Below are 23659 nucleotides of genomic sequence, written 5' to 3'. Positions count from 1 at the left end.
ACAGGGGAACAACTGCACCTGAATTTCTTTGTTTTTTGTTTATTTTTGCATCATACATGTCTTATGTGGATGGAAAATTTCTGAATTGAGAAGAAAAGTTGATTTGGAGGGAGCTGAAAAGCTTAGAATTCTGTGGATCTGCATGGCCGAAACAACTTGTAAAGACATGTTCTATCCTGCTGTTACTTTTAAAGACAATCTGACCTGTTTGGTTAACTGTGGGAGATCCTACTATCCTAAGAGCATCCTGGCTTCTGTTACTTTTAAAGACAATCTGACCTGTTTGGTTAACTGTGGGAGATCCTACTATCCTAACAGCATCCTGGCTTCTATTGGCCCCACCCAGAGAGTATACTGGAAATCTCCCCAAGGAGCAAGGCTTGGCATGTTTCCCTGCGCACTGTTGCATATCTCATGAATTAACCACTTTGATGGAAATGGTTGTTTCTTCAGTTGAAGGACATTTCGGATAGACATTCTGACATGAACCACAATATAGCCCTGCTCCAGCCAGCCACCTCCTTGGGCTACTCTAAGGAGAGATCCGGGCTGCCATACCAAAAGACCAGGAAATGAGTGGCTTCAAAAATCAGAAATGTGCACTCTCTCAGGTCCGGAGACTGGAAGCACAGGTCTGCAGCGCCCCATTCCCTCCGGGACTCTAGATTACAATCCTGTCTTGCCTCTTCCTCACTTCTGGGAGTCCTTGATCTTTGGTTTGTTGCTATACGGTGCCAGTGTCTCCTCTACTGTCCCTCAGCCTTCTCCCCTTTGTGTCTGCTCTTCTAAGGACACCAGCCAGGTTATCCTACCACAATAAGACCCTATCGTAATTTGATGACATTTGTTATATGACCTATTTGCAAAGTCATGTTCACAGTATGAGGGATTAGGGCCTCAAGCAAAGAACTGGGTACAGTTCAGTCCACAACAGGTGCTCTCTCTGCCCTGACTTGACCAGAAACCAAGATTCATATGTTTTGCCCATATCTCTTGCCTTTAGGTACAAAGTTATGTCTTCAAAGCCTGTCAGACCCCGACTGCCTGGCATGCTTTAGGCTGCCCTCAGTTCCTCCTAAGACAGACTCTCCTATGGCTTGTTACTCAGCACCTTGCTTGTTTGTGTCCCCTAAGCCAAACTGGAGCCACCTAAGCCAAAAGGTGGGGTACACCTTTTCTCTGTCTATAGAGGGCTTTCCAAACTCCACCCCCTGTGCACAACTTCCGTCTTAGCAGAGAAATCATTGCTCTCATTCCTGGCCCTTGCTCTCAAGCCTTGCCCCTGTGCATGCTTAAAACTCCCGGCAAGACCCAGTGAAAGATCGCAGCTTCAGACTAGCCTCACATATAGTCCAGTCCTGGCTCTGCTATTTGCTAGACAACCTTGGACAAGTCATTTCCCCCATCTTGAGCCGCAGCTCACTTACCTGAACAGAAGAAGTAGTAACAACACCTGCTCTGCACAGTTGCTGCTGGGATTAAGTGGAATTGTGTGTGTGTGTGTGTGTGTGTGTGTGTGTGTGTGTGTGCTGCCCTCACAGCAGGTGCTGATTAAATCTTGTAATTACTGCTTGCATTTTGTCTCCTAATACGAGTCTCTGAGCTCTCGGTGTCACTAATAATAGTAACCATCTGTTTTAATTGACCACATTCTACAAGCCGGGTGCTTGGTGTTGCTTGTTTAGAGATTTTCTTTATGATTCCTTAAATAAAATAAAATAATAAATCCCTGTAATGTGGGTATTATGATTCCTGTTGGACAGAGGAGGGAAGCTGAAACTTAGAAAGAAAATTGACAAAGTGGAATACTTGGAGTCACATCGCTGTTGTGAACCAGGAGATGAGCAAGAGTGCCTTTTGCTGTGTAAGCAGCTTCCAGGGCCTTGGACTCCAGGGCGGGTTACACCTGCTCTGCTGCTCTCCCACTTGTACCCTCACTCCTGTTCTCCCAGAAGACATTGCTTTTCTTTCCCCTATTGTTACTGGCCATGCATGCTAAGGCAGTGTTTCTCAGATTTGTTCAGTGTCAGAAAAGTGTGGCACTGTTCACAGAATAACACGGCAGAGTGCTAAGAAATACCGTTAAAGTTAATTCAAGCCTGTAGGCCTTAGAAACAGTTTTGCTAGCAGCAAATATGGCTGTTTGTTTTTTGTATGTGTCACAGAACCATACCCACAAGCGTGTGCACAATCATACACTCACACACACCTTCTCCCATCTGCTAGGACTTGCTAATAGCAAAAACAAACAAACATCAGGAATGGAAGAAAAAAGTCATAGGGGAGAAAAACTGAGGTTCAAGGAATTTGATGTGTTACTTTGAGTGCCGCCAAAGTCCAGTTTATGAAAGGAACTTTTGGGAAATTCCCAGGCTACCCTGGTGCCATTGTATTCCAGCATTGTCTCTGATGGCCAGGTTGTTTGCTGATAGCAAAGGAAGGCAAGAAGACTAGCTCTAAATGCTGCTCTACCTGTGGGCTTTCTGGATTGCCTTGTGGGGCACAACCTCCTTTTTCCTCAAGATTAATTTTGCTTATCTTAGAGAGTGACAGAGAGAAAGAGAGGTCTTCCTTTCACTGATTCATTCCCCTGGATGCCTCCAACAACCAGGATGGATTCAGGCTGAAGCGAGGAGCCAGGAACCAGGAACTCCATCTGAATTTTACAAATGACTGGAAGGGACCCCAGTAATTAAGCCATCTTCCACTGTTTTCTCCAGTGCACTACCAGGGATCTAGATAAGTGGAGCAGCAGGGACTCAAACTAGTGTTCATATGGGATACTGGCATTGCAGGTGGCAGCTTTACACTGTACCACAAGGCTGGCCCCTATCAGCCCATCTTTAATCTGTGTCCCTGATTATTAAGGAAGTTAAGTCGTCCCTGTCAGGAATTCCAACCCAGCAAGGGACTTCCATGGAAAAGACTTGCAGACATCAGAGTGCTGTGACGTCACAGACATCTTGTGGGGATTGTCCTTGATTTGGCCAGTGCTCTAGCTGTGGCGCAGAAAGAAAGGCAGCCTCAGCAGAGCACAGAGAAACATGGCACCCTTGGATTGCGGGGCCCAGCTCTCCCTGCTCAAAAAGGCTGTCATAGTCACTCATAGCTTGTACACCTGCTCCCTTACCTGTGTCCTTCGTGGCTTCCTGTGGCTGCAAAACCAGGTGCACTGCAGTTTTTTTTCCTTTCACGGTTGTCATCAGATGTGTTCTGTATTTCTTTTGGGACACCCTAATGTGGTGACTCTGCAATTGAAAGCAGATCAGAGCCCCTCCCTCGGGGCTCCTGCTCTTCAGTTTGATCTGTCAGCACATCATCTCTGAGCAGGTAAAACACCATGTTCCATCCTGCCTGAAAACAAGCAAAGCTTCAACCTCATCATCATTTGCTTTCTTTGGAGGACACATTTATTAGCCCTCTGTGTTGTGAGAACAGAAGAGGAAGCTCTAATGTGCTGTCTAACGTTTATTGATTTTCCCTGAGCTAAAGGCACAGCTTCCAGTGTAGCCTTGGTAACAGCTCTGACTTTGGCATGGAGGGTTTCATGCAGTTGCTGGAATCTCCCTAAACTAAGATGGGGGCAGCATTGACTCTAGAAGCCAGCAGAAGTCCTGAAGGCAGAGGTGGGTGGAACATTGCCTTCCTCCTGGTCCCTCTCAGAGCTCCGCAGATGCGCCCTGGGCTGTCTGGAGCTGAGGCTGTTAGGTGCACTCCCCAGAATCGCTGACTTCTTACACCCTTGGGCAGCTGGGGTTCAGATTCTAGCTGTAAGAGCCGACATCCTCTCTGTTCCCGGTGAACTCAGCCACCTCTGCACTGTGCATGTGAATCACTTGGGTGTTACTGAAATGAAATTTCTGTCTCAGCAGGGCTGGGCTCGAGGTGGTGCGCGTTTAGCTAACAGCTGCTGATCAGTCCCACAGCTGAGGGCCCACAGAATGCTTTCAGAAAGCAAGGGCCTTGGGACAGGGGAAGGCCAAGAATGGATAGCACAGCACGGTCATTCACACTCCAGGTTCATTGAATGCTGCCAGCTTCTCCAAGCAGGTGCACAGGGGGATTTGATGCTATCCAGCTTGCTATTACAGCTGCTCCTCAACTCTGACCAACTCTTAAATACCAACGTCTGACTATGAATCTTATCCCTGTGGTCATGAGACCTGTATTCTCTGTTCATCTCAAACACTTTCTGCTCTGGCCTGGTTGACAACCTTCATGGGCAGCCCAGAGCTAACCAGCACAAAGTCTAAGTCAGCACCACACCGTTTCCCACAAGGCAGTACCTGATGTAGCATAGGGCACCATCATGGATCCAGGTGAAAAGTCTTGGAATTGCCCTTGATTCTTCTTCCCACATCCCATTCATCCAAAAAATACTTTTATAGAAGCCATCACAGAACCGGAACATCCAAAGTACGTCTCAGCAGTCTCATTCCCACTGTGCTAACTACCACTCCCCTGGTCCCAGTCACCATTGTCACTCCAGGTGTGACCCAGAAAGCCCTCCGTGTTCACACAGCAGCCAGAACCACTTCCAAAATTGTGCGAGCTCTTACTCTGGATGCTGTCCCATCAAACGTAGGTTAAAATCCTAGCTTCTTGCCATGAGCCATGGAGCTGCACAAACACTGTCCCATCGACCTCCTCACCCTTGTGCTGTGCAGCTTAACCCTCTCGTGCCATCTGCCGTCACCCTCCAATCTGCCATGTGGTGCTTCCGGCCTTAATCTCCATGTCTCATCTCCCTAATCCCCATAACTTCCCTTGACTAGTTCCTGCCTGGCCACCCTGCATCAAGCATTCATGCATGCACTTGTAACACAATCAGTACATGTTATCTCTCTGAATAAAAGATTATGCTTTTGTGGTGGTTTTTTCATGCACTCTAGACAAATGTTTCTATGATATACAGTATAGATTCTCTGAAAAAAAAAAAGAAAGACGAAGACAGTAGCATACATCTCATTTTAACTTGTTAGATTCCACTCTCACCCAGTTGCTCTTAACTAGAAATTAGGAACACGCCCAGATGCTGCTACATGGTCCAACTTCTTTCTGTATTTATTTTGTCCTGGACTCATATCACTTGGTCCACCAGGTACTGGTCCATAGCCTGTGAATAGTGGCTGCTCCAGATCTCAGTTTAAGTATAGGTGAGGTGGTCACAGAAGGTGGCTGGGAACTCGCATTTACTTTTAACATATTGGTTACTCATTACTATGTCAATTAATTCCATAATGATGTAAATTTTTGCTGATGGTATGTTGGAGCTTTCAATTGACTGGGATGATACTCTGCTGGCTCTGTCTTCAGACCGGAGAGGGTATACCTAAGAAGCCGTTGAACTTGACGGGACAATAAGATACTGGACTCTATGTTTGGTATACGCTTGCAATGGGGAAATCTCAACTGAACTTGAGCTGTGGTTATGCAACAAGGTGGAGGAATCCACCATGGTGGGAGGGTTTGGGGAGGGGTGGGGAGAACCCAAGTATCTATGTAACTGTGTCACATAATACAATGTAATTACTAAAGTTAAATAATAAATAATTTAAAAAAAAAAAAAGTTATGTCCTTAGGGGTCTCCCCTGAGCAGCGCCTCTACAGATTCTTGTACATACACTCAATATTCTGGGTCTCACTTTTCTGCCTCCCACAGCTATCCATTGTGGCCCAGAGAATTTGAGATTGGATGTAAAATAGGAGTAGTCCACTGCTTAGTAGATGGTAGTTGCTCCCTGCTCTCTGGCAGTGGCGCTTCAGGCACCTGCCTGTGATTGTGGGGAGGGAGGCAGGAAGAGGAGCTGCTGACCACCCTCTGTCAGGAAACTCACACCTGAACCTCCCCTGGGCCCCTATCAAGAGTTTACCTACCGGTTCCCAGTAACAGAATCCCTTCGGTGGCATCAGGGTGGGTGTCCTGAATCCCCCACACGGGAGATATCCCCAAGCAATCTGCCCTCTTCCCACGTGGACTGCAGCACTCGCAGGTCCTCGCACCATGGGCCTTTTCTCTTGTCCTTGCTTCCTGCCTTCTTTGGTACCTTTCGTGCTCTCATGCTTGTACTCCTGAAGTACCAGGCCTCACCTTTCCTAGGTCATGGCCCTTTTCCTAACCTTCCCTTGTGTCTGAAGAGTCCTTGCCCGTGGTGGCTGTTCTCTCTGGTCCCTTGGTTACAGAGGGAGTGAGGTGACCTGGCCTTCATTTTTGTAACTTTGCACCCCTGATTATTTAATCTTTTTCTAATACCACCATACATGATGTATCTTAACTGTACATAAGAGAACACCTGATTCCTTAGGTGCAGGTGCCTTCATGCTCACATGGCAGATGGGGGCTAGGGACTCCATGCCGATTGCTGAGGGTGACAGGAGATAGTCTTCTTTCAGCAGCTAGGGGAAAGATATAATCCAGCCACATAAATACTCATATACTTATTAACACCTGACAGTAGTACTAAGGTAATATCTAGTTGCAGGTGTTTCCAAAAGATATTTATTAAAGAAATTGCTTAAACATGAATGAAAGCATATGATAGATTGAGAGCAAGGGGGCTGTTATTTCAGAAAGTCCAGAATGCAGTCTGCCCAAGTAGATATTCCAGGCCAGAGTGCTGCTAACACAAAAACAGGAGATCACGGAGGAATCTTTTTTTTTTTTTCTTGTTCCAGAAAAAAGAAAATGTAGCAGACTTTGTTTCTGGCTTCATCTAGCTTCAGGCAGTAGGATTAGTTCAACTTTCCTGAGCTCAGACCAGGAAGGTAGGGGCCTGGTGTTCCCTCGGTAGAGGGAAATGGTTTGAGTTCTTTGTAGATGAGTAAATGAAAACATTCCAATCTCTACTGGTTATGGGAACAAGAGGCTTCTCCTTCTGACACCCCCAGAGCACAAGGTGGATTTTTGCAGCCCGACCCTGGGAGCCACCCCACCTGTAACCTCAGGGGGACTGTGAACAACACTGTCCAGAACAGAGTCACCTGCAGAAAGAGGTTGGAGAGTTTGGGGGTGGGGACTTGAGTGGGAGAAGTCAGATCAACCAATCTGCTGTCAGAGCAGGATGAAGTGGTGAGGTGCGGGGAGTGTGGCTGTGTCTCAGGGAAGCGATTCTCTCCCCAGAGGATGGCACAGCATTCCTCTCAGAGAAGCTAGCCAGAATTGTCAAGGGTGAGGTAGGAAGCCAAAAAGTGCTTCCTACAAGGCACTGTTAGGATTCTGACCATTGTAGGCCTCTTGATAAGGGTCAGTTTCTATTTCCCCAAGAAGGTCCTCTGATGTCCCCCTGTAGGAGTGGCCTCAGAGCCCAATGTGTCCCCATAAGATGTTCTTCACCCATGCTGCATAGTCCAGGCACCATTCACGAGCATTATCTGTCCCTCTGTCCTAGCTGCCACACTTTGCTTGGTCCATGCTTCTGCCAGGACATGGAACCTTCCTTTGGTGCCAACTCCCAGGGTCAGAACAGGGTCTAACGATTCTTTGTAGTCAGAGGTGCTAAGTGAGGAATCTGGAAAGTGTCAAACCACCAGTACAATGTTTTCATATCCCCACACTTCAGCAGCTGTGCCCTGTGACGGGGATGAGGGTTCTTATCTCTGAAAACAAACCAGATGATGTTAGTGCCTGATGTGAGTCCTTCTTAGCAAGTCATTTTCTTGGGAGCAATAAACTCTTGCGAAACCCTTGTAAAAGCTCCAGCGAGTGAGAATTATTTTCTCTTCTTGATAGATAAGGAAACTAGCTCTTTCTGTAAGGCTAGGATGACCTTAATAGCAACATCAGACCAAGAAATTAGAAGAGAAGGCGACAGATCAGTACCTTTCAGCAACATATATGTTAAAAATCCTCAACAAGGTATTAGCAAATTGAATCTAACCTTGTATTTAAGAAATTAGACACAATGACCAAATGATTTTTTTTTCCAGATGTGCAAGGCTAGTTTAGCATTTGAAAATCAATTCATGCAATCCATCACATCAACAGACTGAAAAAAAGAAACAGCACATGATTCTACAAAGAAATACAGGAAGAACATTTAGCAAAAATTCAACACAAATTCATGATGAAAGAAACCTCAGTAAGCTAGGAATTTGAGTAGAGGGAAACTTGCTCGACTTGGTGAAGAGAACTGATGGGTCTTAAGGGTGAGAAGCTAGCAAATTTCCTGCAAAGATCGGGAACGGAACAAAGATGTTTCATACCATTTTCAGCATTTCACTGGAAATCCTAGCTTGTGCAACATATCAAGGAAAGGAGACAAGAAGAATACAGATAGGGAAGAAAGAAACAAGTCTGTCTTGGTCACACATGACATGATTGCCTATACACAATGTCCAAAAGAACTGCCCAAACAAAAAACTCTCCTAGAATTAAGAAGTAATCATTATGGTATTACAGGATATAAGGTTAATATGAGGAAACTTGAAGAAAGTTTTTGGGAAAATGGGACTAGAAGATAAAAATATAAATTTAAAACATGAAACTTCTAAAAATACACGAGTGTTATTTCTCAGCGTAAGATCCATTTCATCCAAGGTGATGCCAACCATTTAGTCATCCCTTAAAGAACTAAGAGTCCTGGGGATTTAACTTTGCCTGTGCAATCTTCTTGCCATTACTGAAGAGCTGAAGGCAAAATGTGTGCCTTTTCAAGATTCTTTAAGATTAGGTAACAAAAAAAAGAAGTTAGGAGGAGCTGAATCAGGACTTTGGGGTGAATGTCTAATGATTTCCTGTCAGGCTCTCACAGAATTATTCCTGTCGGATGAGAGGAATGAGCAAAAGCATCGTAGGTGAAGGAGACTTTCCTGGGCATTTGCAGCTAAAGCATGGCTGGCTTCATCAGAACACTGTGCTAATAAGCAGATGTTATCATTTGGCCCTCCGGAAAGTCAAGAGGCAGAACACTGTGGGCACCACAAATCAATCAGTCAGTAAAATAAAAACCATTGCTGTGACTTCTGTTCTGGACTGGTCCACTTTTGGTCTGACTGAATCACTTCCACCTCTTGGCAGCCTTTTCTGTGGTTGTGTTTTGTCTTCAGGATGGTATTGATAAAGCCATGTTCCATATTCTATTATGGTTATTGGACAAAGAAGTAAAGATAGTATCAGCAGCAAAGGTGGTCTTCTCAACAAGTAGAGATAGAGCCACTGGATATCAAATATACTAAAAAGAATCTAGACACAAACTTTATATCCTTTACAAAAATGAACTCAAAATAGACAATAGATTAAAATATAAAATGTAAGGCTCTAAAGACTCCTAGAATATAGCACAGGAGAAACTTTAGGTGGTCTTGCATATGGCCATGTCTTTTTTTTTTAAATACATTATGAGGAGACTCCTAGAATATAACACAGGAGAAACTTTAGGTGGTCTTGCATATGGCCATGTCTTTTTTTTTTAATACATTATGAGGAGCATGATCTGTGAAAGAATCTTTGGTCAGCTAAAGACAATGTTGAGAGAGTAAGAATCCACAGTGTGTTAGAAGCTAGCTGATGAAGGACTGTCATTCAAAATATAGAAAGAACTCTTTAAGACTGGAACAAATCAGGCCCAGTGCCATAGCTTAGAAGCTAAAGTCCTAACCTTGCACGTGCTGGGATCCCATGTGGGCACCAGTTCTAATCCCGGCAGCCCCACTTCCCAAACAGTGGCCTGGGAAAGCAGTCGAGCATGGCCCAAAGCCTTGGGACCCTCAGGGCTCCTGGCTTCGGATCGGCTCAGCTCCAGCCATTGCGGCTGTTTGGGGAGTGAATCATTGGACGGAAGATCTTCCCCTCTGTCTCTCCTTTTTTCTGTATATCTGACTTTCCAATAAAAAAAATAAATAAATCTTAAAAAAGGATGGAAACAAATCAAACAACTTGCTTTTAAAAATGGACCAAAGACATGAACAGGTACCTCTCGCCAAAGTTGATGTAGAGAGGCAGATAAGCACATAAGAGGGTCTCTGCAATTTGTGTTATTATGGAAACACATGAGCACAGCAGTGAGGGTCACACAGCATTGAGGGTCAGGTCCTGGGTACAGCAGTTATGCTGACTCTTAAAGTACACCTATCCCATATCAGAGTGCTTGGGTTTGAGTCCTGCTTCTCCTTCCAGTTCCAACGTCCTTCTAATACACATTCTGGTGGGCCACAGATGATGGAGATTAGTTGGGTCCTTGCCGCCCTCCTGGGAGACCCAGACAAAATTCCAGAATCCTGGCTTTAGCCTGGCACAGATCTGGCTGTTGCAGGTGTTTGGGAAGTAAAACAGCAGAGTGTGTGTCTGTCTGCCTTTCAAATGAAATGAAAATAAATGCAGAAAAAAATATTAAATTGTTACCATTAGAAGAAACAATGAGGTACTAATACTTACCCATTAGAAGGGCTAAAATCTGGAGTACTGACAACATCAGTTGCTGGAAAGGGTATGGAACAAGAGGAACTTGCATTCAGTAACTAGTGAGAGTGCAAAGTGGTACAGCCACACTGGAAGACTGTGGGTTTCTTGCAAACTGCACGTCTACTTACTGTATGGTACAACTGTACTCCTAGATATTTACTCAGAGGATTTGAAAACATATATCCACATAACCTATTGCAGGCTCATTAATCATTGCCAAAGTTTCAGAGCAATTGAGATGTCCTTCAGTAGGTGAATGGATAAACCAGCCGTGGTACATCCAGACAATAGAGTACTATCCTGCATTAAAGGGAAATGAGCCATCAAGTCATGAAAAACCATAGGGGAACTTTGAATGCATATTACTAAGTAAAAAAAAATGGAAAAGCTATTAAAATTATAATATGTTGGGAGATAGTGAAAAGTTCAGTAGTGAGAGGAGGGTGGATGAGTAGCTGGGTACAGAGGGATTTTAGGTAGTGAAGCTGCTCTGTGTGCTGCTAGGAGGGTGGACACAAGTGTGTCCACACTCATTGAGCATCACTGTAAAACCCAGGCTCTGGGTGACAGCCCCATGACCAGGTGTTAACAGATGTCCAGTGCTGGTGGCAGGTACTAGTCCTAGGGCAATGACCGTGCATGTGCCTGGGGGGGCATGGGTTAAATAAGAATTCCATGTTCCTTCTGCTTTATATTGCTGTGGATCTCAAACTGCTTTAAAAATGAAAGACTTTTTAAAAAGACTTTAGAATTTTTTTCCAGTTGAGAGAGATGGAGTTGTCATGTGTTTCCATTTGCATACTTTTTTTTCCCCTGCAAATCGTGAGCACCTTTTCCTTGTCTCTCCTCCCACACATGGAACCTGCAGGAACTGGGATTGTCTTGGCATTATGCTGGAGTTCTCCCCCACTGCATCCCAACACTTGCCTTGTCTGTGACTAGCACTACTAGATGCCATTCCCGTGTAATAAAGGATGTTACTTGGGACATCTGTTAGGACCTTGTGGGAGGAACCAACTGGTATCATTTTGAAAGCGTTGGCATGTTGACTTCTGTGTGTGTCTCAGAGGTGGGACTGGGAGAGCTGTATTTGTCTTCCCGGAGGCATCCTTAAAGCACACACAAATCCTTGCCTGCTGTGCTCCTGGGCTGAGGAAGCCATGGTAGAGCTGTGGTCACATCTTAGCTTACTCATTAAGAAATTGAGCCAGATACAGGATAAAAATCAGGACTCACTGAGAGGAGTAACCAGGAAAAGTTCTGGCTTATCATGAGAATTCTGAGGTTCTCATTCTCTCAAATAAAAGATGTTTTTCAGGAGGTACACTCAGTTCTAATGTAGTTAGTAAAATCTAAGAGACACTTAGATACTCTTGGGAATTTATGGATTAATGGTGGTACTTGTGGCTTTGGCCTCTTCCAGGCTGTTGATGGCCATCAGTCATTACTTACCGTGCAGGTCAGGGGCAGGGGACTGCAGCTGCAGGACAGGTCGTGAAGGGGGTCACTGCCTGGGAGCTCAGGGAAGGCTCCCTGGAGAAGCTGGAGTTTGTGCTGGGATCCAAGCTGGGAAGGAGAAAACAGCCAGGGTGGGGTGAAGAAGGGATTTTGGTAAGATGGAAGGGAACTGATGGGCCTGAAGGGTGGGCTTCTGTGAGAGGAAAAGTCTTAAGTCGTCAGAAGTCAGGCCTGTCTGTGTCTAATAGGAATCCATGAGGTCTTTTCAGTTAGGGGTCATGTCTCGAGAAAGAGAGAGGAAGAGAGAGAGGGGGAGAGCAGGCCTCTGGCTTGCCTGTGCTGTGTTCAGGCTGTTTTTAGCCAGCGCAGGGCAGTCTCAGGGTCCTGCGCCCCCTCCCTGCATTTGACCCCCACCAGTCAAACTCTACAGGAGATGCTGTGTAGGAACCTTACCATGGTTCCTTACCATGCAGTGTAGGAAGGACTCTCTGCTGGCGTGCAAGGGAGCATAACCCTCTGCCACTGAACAAGGGACCATTGAATAAGGGACTAGTCATTGATAGCTGATGGACAGATGTCACTGCTTTCTGACCAAGTCCCAGCAGAATCTTGCCTGAAACCATTGCATGTGCAGACCCTAAGCTAGTAGTTATTGCTAATAATTCCTGAAGTTGTAAGAAATACTTTTTTTTTTTCAACAAAGAGCTGCAGAAGCTTTGTTCAGGCCACCCACAGGTTTTCACACGTCTGTTGTGCTTAGAACTAGCAGCTGAAAGTGTGTGTGAGTCACAGGTGCAGCCTGAAGGAGCTCTAAGAGAAGCCATTGCATTGTTGTTCACCAGAACATCTGGGAACACATGGATTATTTCAAATGCCAGCCACATGGCCACTGCGGGGAGTGGGGGCCAGAGCAGCGGTTGGCCCTGTATTTGAGGCCTCTGGATGCATGCTTGTGCCTATTAGGTAGGAGTAAGAGAAGGAAGTAACAGACTTAGTATTAGCTCCATGCTTAGAGGCTCTGCTGGATGGTCTGTCTCCTGTTTTCAGGTGTTCCTGTGTTGCAATTCTTATCCTTTAAATTTTATTTGGAAGGCAGAGAGAAATTCTTTGTCTACTGGTTCACTCACCAAATGCCCCCAGTAAGCAAAACTGGGCCACAGGCACCAGGAATGTAATCCAGGTCTCCCACATGGTGACAAGGGACCCAACTACTTGAGCCGTCACCTGCTGCCTCCCAGGGTGTACATTCACAGAAAGCTGGAATTGGAAAGGCAACAGGAACTCAGACCCGCATACTCCAGTATCATATGCATCTTAACTACTGCACTCAGTGTCTGCCCTTACATTGGGATTTTTAAATAGGCCTCTTCATATTTATAAGGAACAGCACTGTTGTTGTTTCCTCCCCTGTTAAAAGAAACACTCCCCATCCTCTACCCACCTCCCGAGCACGTCACACATGGGGTTTAGGTTATGGTAAAGCTAATGAGCTGCCAGGTGCAGTCCCTGGGAACACTGCCTGGTGGGAAGATCATTGCTCCTGCGCAGGGGGAAAGGCAAACTGATTATGACAATTTGGGATCACCGCCTCTAAAATGGGTGGATCCTCTCTGGCCTCTAAGCAGGCCAGGACATGAGATGTGTCCTGATTCCCCGAATGTTGGGTGGCCCTGGCAGGGGAAGGGCAACAAGTCTGGACACCTGTGGTGCTCAGAGCCATCGTTGATAAAATAACGTCTGGGCCGTACGGTTTCCATTCAGCTTCCAATTTCCTCTGCACCCAGCCAGGAAGAATACAGGAGAGCAAGCCCACGCTGTAAAGTCAGCCCCACTGCCTTAAAAGCTCCATTGCTCATCAGTGGGCAGTGGAGTCGGGGTTTGAACACACATCTAGCTAACTGCAGCCCACGCCCTCTGCACCGCACTGTGCTGCTTCCCCTTTGCCTCATTAAATGATCAGTCCCATGGTGCATCAGTTCAGCATGCTGCCGTGAGAGCACTGGCCTCAGGATTCAGGCAGTGATTTAAGCAGCTGCTTGTTCTTCAGGCCAAGTTGGGGAAATGCCACATTCATTCAGGGATCTCCTTTATGAAGAGAGCTGCACTTGGAGTGACCGTGGAGACCTGTTGAGGGCGCCTGCTAGGAGGAGTGCCCACTGTTTTGTGTTTCTGTGATTTTTTTTAAATAAATGATACATATTTTCAGTATACGGCAGGATTCTGGATTTACACATCATGAGGTCATTGCTATAGTCATGCGGGTTGACTTAGCCATTGTCTCACATTGATGTGTGTGTGTGTGTGTGTGTATGTGTGTGTTGAACGCTCTGCTTTGTCTTCTCAGCAAGCTTCCAGCGCACAGCACAGTGCAGTTAACTGTGATTTTTGATGCAGTGCAGGGCATCTCTAGCTTGTCCAGCCTGCACAGCTATAGCCCTTGCAGCTTCTGGCCAGCATCCTCCCATTTCCCCACCTCCACTCTCGCTCTGAGAACCACCCTTCTGCTCTTGTCTCCGTGAAGTCAGCTATTTTTGTTTCTACATATTTGTCATTTGATGCTTAGTTTATGTCACTTAGCTTAAGGTCCATCCTGGAGAATTGTCATGGATGGCATATTGTCTCTTTTTCAAAGCTAAGTAGTATTTCATGGTCTCCTCCATCCTCTTTACCTATTCATGGGGTCAAAGGACAATCAATAGACCCTTGATCACAGAAGGGGTCATATCCCTCAGCTTCTGGGAGATTGCAGCCATGCTTGGAAGTGTTGCAGCCGTGCAGAGGAGGGACCCCCAGGAAGCCACAGGATCTCCTCCCCTTTGTTCTAGGAACTGAGTGGAGGAGAAATGGTCTGAAGCAGGGCCTGGGGTAAGGAAAGCTGGTCCTTGCCGATCATTGCCAGTGCCTTTTTCTCTCTCTCCCCTCCTCACTGGTCTCCTGCCCTTCCCTTCTTGTTGCCTTGGTTACCTCCTGGGGATGCTCCCAGCCTACCCAGCAGACAGTGAAATTGAAAGAGCCCCTGTTTGTGGAAATGGAAATGTGTGAGACTCTGTGACTCCTGCAGAGTGGTGGGGGAGGCAGAGGACCCTGGCAGCCCAAGGGCACCAGGGGCAGCAGGAAGACCTGAGACCTCTCAGGCCAGCCTCTGAGTCAAGCTCAGGTGCTGACTTTGCCAGTGTCTGCCTTTGGGACCTGCCCAGCAGCTGCTCCACAGCTTCCATTGATTGGGCACACTCTGGGCCTCTGCTCCCATCTCTGAAACTTCTGGCACTATATGGAGTCACAAGCAGGTGCTTGCTACAGGCCCCGATTCCCAGTCTCCTTGTCACCTGACTCCCCAATGACCTTATCTAGAAGAAGCCTGGAAGAATGGCAGATAGAAAGACCAGAGTCATTCTTCCTTCCCCTCTGCCCTAGGGGGCATCCCTGGTAGAGTCCAGTGATACCACCCCCCCCAAAACTCTGGCTGCCACAGGATAGATACCTTTGCAGGGTTCCAGCTTCCACTGGGGACCAGCAATGAGGACCCCCAGCCAGCCCTCAGGAGTGGTAGTGCTTCCTGCAGCTGCTAACCTCAGGTACAGCTGTTGGTGTCTCCACTCTCACATTGCACCTCTACCTCGTTAGGTTCCCTAGCTGGCCCCTAGCTGCCCCCCCCATCCCCTTGCTCTTATTAGCATTCCTCAGGTTTGCACAGGAACTGGAGTCCTGGGTTCAGGCAGAGCCAGTGAGCAGATCAGCCAGGACACAGCCTGTCTGGAGTGACTGTCTACAGTGGGCCAGCACCAGCCACACCACAGCCCTGAGTGCAGGGGAAGGGGGCCGGGGAAGCCTTTCACCTTGGGACATGGCGTGTTAGCATCTGGCCGTTGCAGGCGTTCGCTGCTGTGAGCAAGTGCCACCATCATGCTGCTGGGCCTCTCGTGCATCCAGCATGGCGGCACTGGCTCCCCCCACACAGCATGGTGGCCTGTGTGCTATGGGCAGTACCTGTGCTGCCCCTCTGGCCAAGGTGTTGGTTGCCTCCAGGAAGGAGCACAAATGTGAGCATTCATTTAGTTTAGTTCTGTTTGTTGGCTGGAGTTATTAGCAGTTTTTGCAGGTGTGACTCAAAGCTGGCACTGGTGGGGTTTGTGATTGGAGTGGTGGTTGAGGACCGGGTGTACATGGTGGTGCGGTTCACTCCGCAGCCCTCTCGAGAGTGCTGTGCGGCATGAGCAAAGCCAGCAGGGAGCTCTGTTACAGCTGCCTTTCCGATTACAGATGTGGAATCCCTCTCCCTCTCGCCTAATGTGCCAGGAGTGCAGTCTCAAAATAGGAAGTTGAAAGTGCCAAACTCCATAGCATCGTGCAGTATAGAAAGGGCATCCATTGCACAGAGGGGACAACCAAGGCTTAAAGAGGCTGAGGGACCTGTGTATGGTGACACAGAGAGTTGCGGGGCAGAGCCAAACTGCCTGCCTCAGCTCCCCAACAGAGCAGGAGACAGTGGCCGGGTCCCAGACAGAACTAGGAGAGTTCTTGCATCTGGGTCTGGTGTTGGCCAATCAGCCTGGGAGTGCTGCCCTGTGCTTACAGCAGTCCCGGATTATAACCAGGGTCACTGGATCAGGCTTGTGAACGCCATGCCTTTCTGTGACAATTTTGTTCATAAAAATCTTAATTTTACTTACTAGGTCATCTGCCTCGTAATAGCATGCATTATTAATAGAGCAGCTTAATACAGCCTATTAACCAGGCTTACTCTTCACGCTGTAAAGTGCATCTCTTTTTTCACAATGTACTTTACAACACCACGTGATAGCAACACGGGCTTAGAGTACTCTAACAGCTTCTGCGTGTCCTTCCGTGGCCAGTCTGCGTGCTGAGGGCTCCAGGCACAGGGAGCGTGTGGTTCTGAAACTTTTATTCTCCCCCACTGCCCAAGTTTGTCCACTACCTCCCATGGTGAGTCACGGAGATTTCATCTGCCACCCGCGGCCTTGCGAGCGCTACAACCACGGCACCGTGGTGGAGTTCTACTGCGACCCTGGCTACAGCCTCACCAGTGATTACAAGTATATCACCTGCCAGTATGGAGAGTGGTTCCCATCCTACCAAGTCTACTGCATCAAATCAGGTAAGGCCACAGGCCCCACCCCCAGGGCAGTCTGAGCAGCCCAGGCCTGCAGCATACCACGCCAGCAGCCACAGGTTATGCAGACATGGCATGGGATACTGGCACTAGGAGGCAGACTGAGGATGAAGAGTCTGCCCATTCCCAGCTTAGGATGTTAGCCACCCAACAGGCAAGCCCTCTAGCCAAGGCACCCAGGCTTCTCGTGCCTTACTGCCTCCCCCTGGCCAGGATGCATAGCCTAAATGTGACCAGGATTAGGCATGTTGACCAGGAACTGAGCTGCACTTGAGCACGTGTGGTGCTGCTGACAGTAAGACCTCATGGAGGCCACCTTCAAACACCCGTGGGCCAGTTAACTATACATCACCTACAAACCAGCCTGACTACTGGTCTCAGTGCCCTGGGCAGGGACCGCACAATGGAAGCCTGGGCCCAGCCTCTCACCCATTCTCTCCAGCATTTTCCAGCAGTGATGCTGACTACAGACTTCCCCAGCCTGCAGGTGAGGGATGTGCCTTCTAATGCTGGGCATCTGGAGGCATGCAGGTAGCTGTGGGAACCAACAAGGAGAAAGTGCAGAGAGAGGCTGAGAGGACAGGCCCTGAGGGGAACAGCCATGGAAGGGGGAGGAGAGGAGGCAGCTAGGCTTACACCAAAAGGAGAAGAATCTGTTCCAGCCCTTGCAGACAGCTGACAGTGGTGGGGCCATAGAGTGGGTGTGCCAACTGACCAACCACACTCCCCAAAGTGTTAGCCCAGCTTCCCTCTCCCCAGCACCTGGTCCCTTTCAGAACAGCTTCTCCAAGGAGAGGGACACACCCTCTTTCATTCTCTGCCCATGCAGCAGGTATATTCCCTGGGCCTGTACTGGGTTCTGGAGTATGAACTCGCAGACCTGTCCTCCGCATGGCAGAGCCCATGCTGGAAGTGGGCGTCGGAGGAGAGCCGATCTCAGAGCCTTGCCTGAGCTGCTGGGTTTCCGTTGAGCCTGTAGGTGTCCTGCAAATGTCCCAGGAAGGAACAGCATGCAGGGACCTCTGGTGGGCCTTGACACCTGTTGCAGTGAGGGAGCTTATATGGGGTTTGTCTTCTCCTGGCAGAGCAAACGTGGCCCAACACCCACGAGACCCTTCTGACCACGTGGAAGATCGTGGCGTTCACAGCAACCAGTGTGCTGCTTGTGCTGCTGCTCGTCATCCTGGCCAGAATGTTCCAGACTAAGTTCAAGGCCCACTTTCCTGCCAGGTCAGTGCCGCGCTGAGGTTCTTGGAGAGCTGAGAGGTTTTAAGGTGCTTGGAGTATGGGGTCAGGGCAGGTTTGCTAGGACTAGAAAGGGCACAGAGTCAGGATCTGGGCTACACCCTGTCTCACCTGGGGCTGGCATTCTTGTTGGCTAACCACGTGTGGCTCTGGATTATGTAGCTTGGAGGGCAGCATGTGCCCACCATGACCAGTTGCCAAGGTCAAAGGCCTGTGGGCCATGCAACAGCAGAACAGACAGCAGGTGGGGGAGGCAGGAGCATCCAGCAATGCTCCCCAAGGAGTGGCTGTGAACATATGACAGAGGGAAGGCAAAAGATGGTTCCCCTTCCTCCTTGGCTGAGAGAAGGGTTGGCATCCTCACCTTCAGGTGGTGGCCCCTCCAGTTCCTAGAGCCAGCGCCTGTCCTGCACAGACCTCAGCACTGCCGGAGGAGCCTTGTCCTGGGTGAACAAGTGGGTTCAGAAGGGTATGACCCACTTATGGATGTCAACAGAGGGGAGTGGGCAGCCAGACCTCCCAGATGTAGGCCAGAGGGTATTGGCACCTGCCGCCTTTGGCTCGGCCTCTTGCCCACCTCACTGCCCTTCCACCATGGGATGCTTTGCTCTGCTGCTATAGGGAGGGGCCTTTGTTTCATTGCACAGGGGCAGCCTGGTCCCTGAAGGAGGAGTGAAGGAAGATAGCAGATCGCTGGGGGCCACATGTGCCCCCTCTGCCTTAGCCCCACACCCTGGGACAGCCACACCCCACCTGACAGTGTCCTCCTCTCGGGCTTCAAGGGCCATTGCTGTGGTCACAACTGAACAGAACCCTGCTCTCCCTAGCCACAAAACCATGCTGCACTTGGCGCTCACTGGCATCCCTCCGTTAAACCCCAGGTGTACTCGTGCCATCCTTGTAGCAGAGCCAAGCCCTTACTCAGGTGACAGAACCTTCTTTCCTGGCAGATCTGCCACATTCTCTCTGGGTCTGCAACATTATTTTATTAATCAAGGGACTGTATTCTTTCACTGAGCAATTACAGTATCTCCAGCAGGCCTAAGGATTATACGGAGAAAGCTAGACTGCACCAAGGTGATTGATGGTGGATTCAAGTGCCTCAGAATGGCCCATGGAGCTGTTCTTCTGTGTGTGCTTGAAAGAAAAGATTTCAGGGTATCGACTACATATTAAGATGTTCTTGAAATGTTCCCAAGGCTTGCCTGATGCTCTTTAGCCCTCAAGTATATCCACCTTACATCATTACCTAGTTATTGGGAGAAAGCTGGTCTCATCTATTCACATAGATGGTCAGATCCTCAAGGGCAAACCTGAAATCTGCTTTACTCCAGGTCCTGTGAGGGTAACCGGGGCAGGGATGTCTGATGTTCAGGCCTAGGGGAGCCCAGTGGCTCAACTGGCATGCTGTAGCTGTCTCATTCCCTCTAGGTTTGGAATCACTGCTGCCATTACCCGCCCCGTCCCCCACCTTGGGTTTGCCCCTCCTTCCTTCCTGGCATTTTACCTTCTGACTAATTGTTCAGCACCACTTTGCCCTGCAGGGCATGTGGTCACACAGAGCTCGCGCTTTGGGCTCAGACCCTGCCCCTGTGCAAAGCCAGCAGCACAACTGACTGTGCAATGTGATGAGAGGCACGGGGGTCTGGCCAGGGACTGTGCGTGTCCATGTGAGGGATGCCTGCAGGCTCAGTGGACAGACCTCCCAGCAGCAGCCCTGGTGTAGTGGGTGGTGGAACAGGCAGTGGGCAGGGACCAATACAGCACAGTGGTGATAGGGTGGCTGTGGCTGTCTTTTGTCATTCTCTCTGCTGCACCAACAGAGTGAGTTCCACCGACAGAGTGAGTTCCATACAGTGGTAGAAAACAGATACAAAGCATGACAAACGGAGGGTCAGCTGTTGCTGTAGACCCTCGTGGTCCCAAATCCACTAGACAGCTAATGAAGCTTTCCACTAAACATCTTTTAGGATGCTATGGTCTTCATTCCATGAGGTCACAGTCACAAAGCCAAGTCCAGAGGTCAAAGGAAAGCATGAGGAGATGTGAGAGCCCAGGGTCAAACACAGTGGGGAACCAAGGAGGAAACATGAGAGAGACCACCCTCCTCTCTCCAGAACGTGGCCTAGGTGGACAGTGCCATCTGTCAGAGGGGACGCAAGTAGCTGGCTGGTTCTTCCTCCCGCCAGCCAGGCCCTGCTCTGAGAAGCCCAGCTGCATGGAGAGTATGGATGGCGTCATTCCCAGGCTGGTGTGGAGTGCCATATGTAGCTGTTATTTGTTTATTTATTGTTTAAACATTTGTTTATTTGAAAGAGTAGCAGAGAAAGATGGAGAAACAGAGAGAGGGAAAGATCTTTCATCTGCTTGTTCACTCCCCAGTTGGGTCAGACCAAAGCCAGGAGCCTGAAACACCATCTGGGTCTCCCGTGTGGGTGTAGGGCTAAGGCTGTGGGTTGTTTTCCACCATTTTGTAGTGCATAATCTGGGCGCTGGATCAGAAGTGGAGCACTGGGGCCTCGAACCAGCACTCTGAGATGGGATGCCATGGTTGCAGGTGGTAGCTTACTCCACCATGTGCTGACGCTTGTTCTGCACTGTGCAAACTGACACCACTTTCCTTTGTACAGGGGGCCTCCCAGGAGTTCCAGCAGCGACCCGGACTTTGTGGTGGTGGATGGCGTGCCTGTCATGCTCCCGTCCTACGACGAGGCTGTGAGCGGCGGCTTGAGTGCCTTAGGCCCCGGGTACCTGGCTTCTGTGGGCCAGGGCTGCCCCTTACCTGTGGATGACCAGAGCCCCCCAGCTTATCCTGGCTCAGGAGACACAGACACAGGCCCAGGGGAGTCAGAAACCTGTGACAGCACCTCAGGCTCTTCTGAACTGCTGCACAGCCTGTATTCATCGCCCACGTGCCAAGGGGGTGCCCGCCCCACTCCTGACAACCCAGACACAGTCTCTGCCACGGTGGGAGAGGCGGCATCTACCAGCCCAGGCATCGACATCGCTGACGGTGAGTATGGAAGATACCCTGCACCTGCAAGCCACCCCACACCTGCACCCCCCACGCTGGCTGTGCACAAGCTCCCTGACCCCAGTCTATCCCTCTTTCTGCCACTCAGCGTCAGTTGCTTCTTGTTTTCTCCACACATGGAGGCTGTGGGTAAGGCCAGCTATTGTCAGAAATGTTGGTGATCTCACAGGATGTGAAAATCAGGAGGCACAGAGCCCTGAGCCATCTAGAGAAGAAAGGCCACTGGGGCTGTTTCTGGGCCTTTGGTGCCTCTCTGTGAACCAGGATGTTTTTCTTAAAGAGGCAGTACTTTGGGGAGCTGGGCTTTGGACCAGCATAACATGTGCACAGAGAGGAAAGGGGAGTGTCAGCAGCCCAGCAGCATGCCCCAGACTTAGAAAGGTCTGTGTCCATGAAGTTCCCTTTAGCAGATGTAGCCAGGAAGGACAGATTGTAGCTCATGGTCCTGGCTGGTTGGCTGGGGTGCTGTTATCCAGGGCAGTGCAGCAGCACACGGCTGTGCAGACTAGAGCACCCCTTCCAGCGTGTGCTTGCTGGGACCAGCAGTGCGTCTTGGTACTTGATTGTGTCGCTCCCCAGCCTATATGTGTGTGATGGAAGCCCAGTGTTCTACTTTTCTGTGACCTGGGCCCTAGTTGTTTTCCTGCAGAAGTGTTGCACCGGTAAGCTGATGCCTGGCATGTCCCTCTTCTAACCTGTGCCAGGAATGGCAGCCATTCCTGCCATGCTCATCATTCCTGACCCCTTGCTGAGTTCTCCAGCTGTGCTAAGCTAATGCCTGTCTCTTCCTTCACAGAGATCCCTCTGATGGAAGAAGACCCCTGAGTGGGGAGAAAAAAAATTCCGGCCATCCTACTGCCCCTTTGGGGAAAGGAACTTTGTCCATTGGGATGAAGCCACGGATGGACAGAGCTTAAGGCCACAAGACCCCAATGTGGGGGACAATGATGCCCGCAGCCTGTCTCAGACTCAGTGGCCATGCTTTCCAGTGAGACTCTTGAGGACCAGACAAGGCTGATGGACAGCCAGAGGCAGCAGGAAAAGCCCCATGCGTGGTTCTGGAGGGGAGTGCCCAGCATGTCTCATGCTGTGGAACGGGGCAGTGGACGCCAGCCTCTCACATCATCCCCCCACCATTGGCTCCATCTCGCCTGCTCCCCACCCCTCTGAAAGCATGTTGCCTTCTGTAAATTTGCTTCTCCCACCTGCTGCAAGCCACCTCTGGACTTCTGGTTTGGATAGCCCAGTCTCTGCGGGCATTCTTGGCCTGGCCTCTGCGAGCGCAAGGCCGCAAGAAGGAGGCTTCCGTTTGATTCTCGGGCAGTCTCCATCTGCACGGTTCCACTCCAAGCCAGCCTAAAAGCAGGACATGGCAGTTCCAGTGAGAAAGGGATGGAGAGATGGGCCGACTCTGCTTTCCAGAAACTTCTACATGAAGCAGAATTCGTGTGCCCTGTGCTGGGCTGTGGTGGCCCATCATCAGTATTTGTGTTCATGGTGTGTGCCACACAGGCCTGGGATATGGAACCGGTCTTGTGACTTGATGTGTGGTTGGGACGTGTTGGGATGCGCCCTGGTGTGTTTTGCATTATAAACTCTGCACTCAACTGTAGGTCTCCAAGACAGAAGCCCCTGTCCAGGTGACTGTCGCTGGTCCCACATTGAAACCATAACCATGCTTTTATTTGCCAAAGCAGAAATTGCTTCTATAAACATGTTCTGCCTTCAAACAAAGTGTGAGCCTGGATTTTATGCCCTGCCCCCACCCTATCCTGTGACATGTGGGACCTGGTTGTGAGTCCCCCACCTGCCTGCCACACTTGAGTTTCCACCATGAGGGTCTCTGGATCCCCACTGAGTTGCAGGAGGAGCTGGCTGATGGGTTTTAAAAACGTCTCCAGGACTCCAAGCGGCTCCCCTCCCCTGATTCAGACCCACACCAAGCACGCTGCGATCCCTAGCACCACTGTGCTGACAGAGCAGAGGGCTGGTCTCTCCATCCAGTCCTGCTTATTCTTGACACAGGTGGATTAAAAATTAAAAGGAAACGATGGTTTACAGCGTAACTTTCATAGCGTAGTAGAGCCAGGTGGGCAGGGAGGGGCAAGAGTGATGGCAGGTGGCTAAGTGGACAGTCGGCTTCATAGCCTGAGGCTGACTGAGGGGTCAGCTGAGAAGGACCTGCCTTACCTGGTTCTCTGTGCAAGGTCTTGCCTGAGGTGGCAGGGCGACCAGCTGTGACGGCAGTGGGGCATGCGGGTCCCAGGGCTGAGTAACTGCTGCTCCCTTGAGGAAAGGCTCCTGGCACAGCTCTGAACCATTCAAAGAAGGGCAGGTGAGTCACTGTCACCTGGCCCAGGAGCAAGGGCACTGTGGCCATCTCCACCAGGCA

General features: G+C 49.4%; 1 protein-coding gene across 1 annotated transcript in view; it reads left to right on the top strand.

Annotated features, from left to right (window-relative positions):
* Positions 1 to 22842, top strand: part of SUSD4 (sushi domain containing 4) — a 118193-nt gene extending 95351 nt beyond the window's left edge. Inside the window, exons 6-9 of the mRNA XM_004578615.4 lie at positions 16782 to 16973; positions 18074 to 18218; positions 20864 to 21246; positions 22064 to 22842. Of these exons, the coding sequence (XP_004578672.2) occupies positions 16782 to 16973; positions 18074 to 18218; positions 20864 to 21246; positions 22064 to 22092 (749 nt within the window). The 3' untranslated portion in view covers positions 22093 to 22842. The remainder of the gene's footprint in view (positions 1 to 16781; positions 16974 to 18073; positions 18219 to 20863; positions 21247 to 22063) is intronic.
* The last annotated feature ends 817 nt before the right edge of the window (positions 22843 to 23659 follow it).

This window comes from Ochotona princeps, chromosome 10, assembly GCF_030435755.1.
Source record: "Ochotona princeps isolate mOchPri1 chromosome 10, mOchPri1.hap1, whole genome shotgun sequence".
NCBI classification, from domain to species: domain Eukaryota; kingdom Metazoa; phylum Chordata; class Mammalia; order Lagomorpha; family Ochotonidae; genus Ochotona; species Ochotona princeps.
The sequence above is the reverse complement of the archived record's forward strand: the minus strand, read 5'-3'. Positions and strand labels throughout refer to the sequence as shown.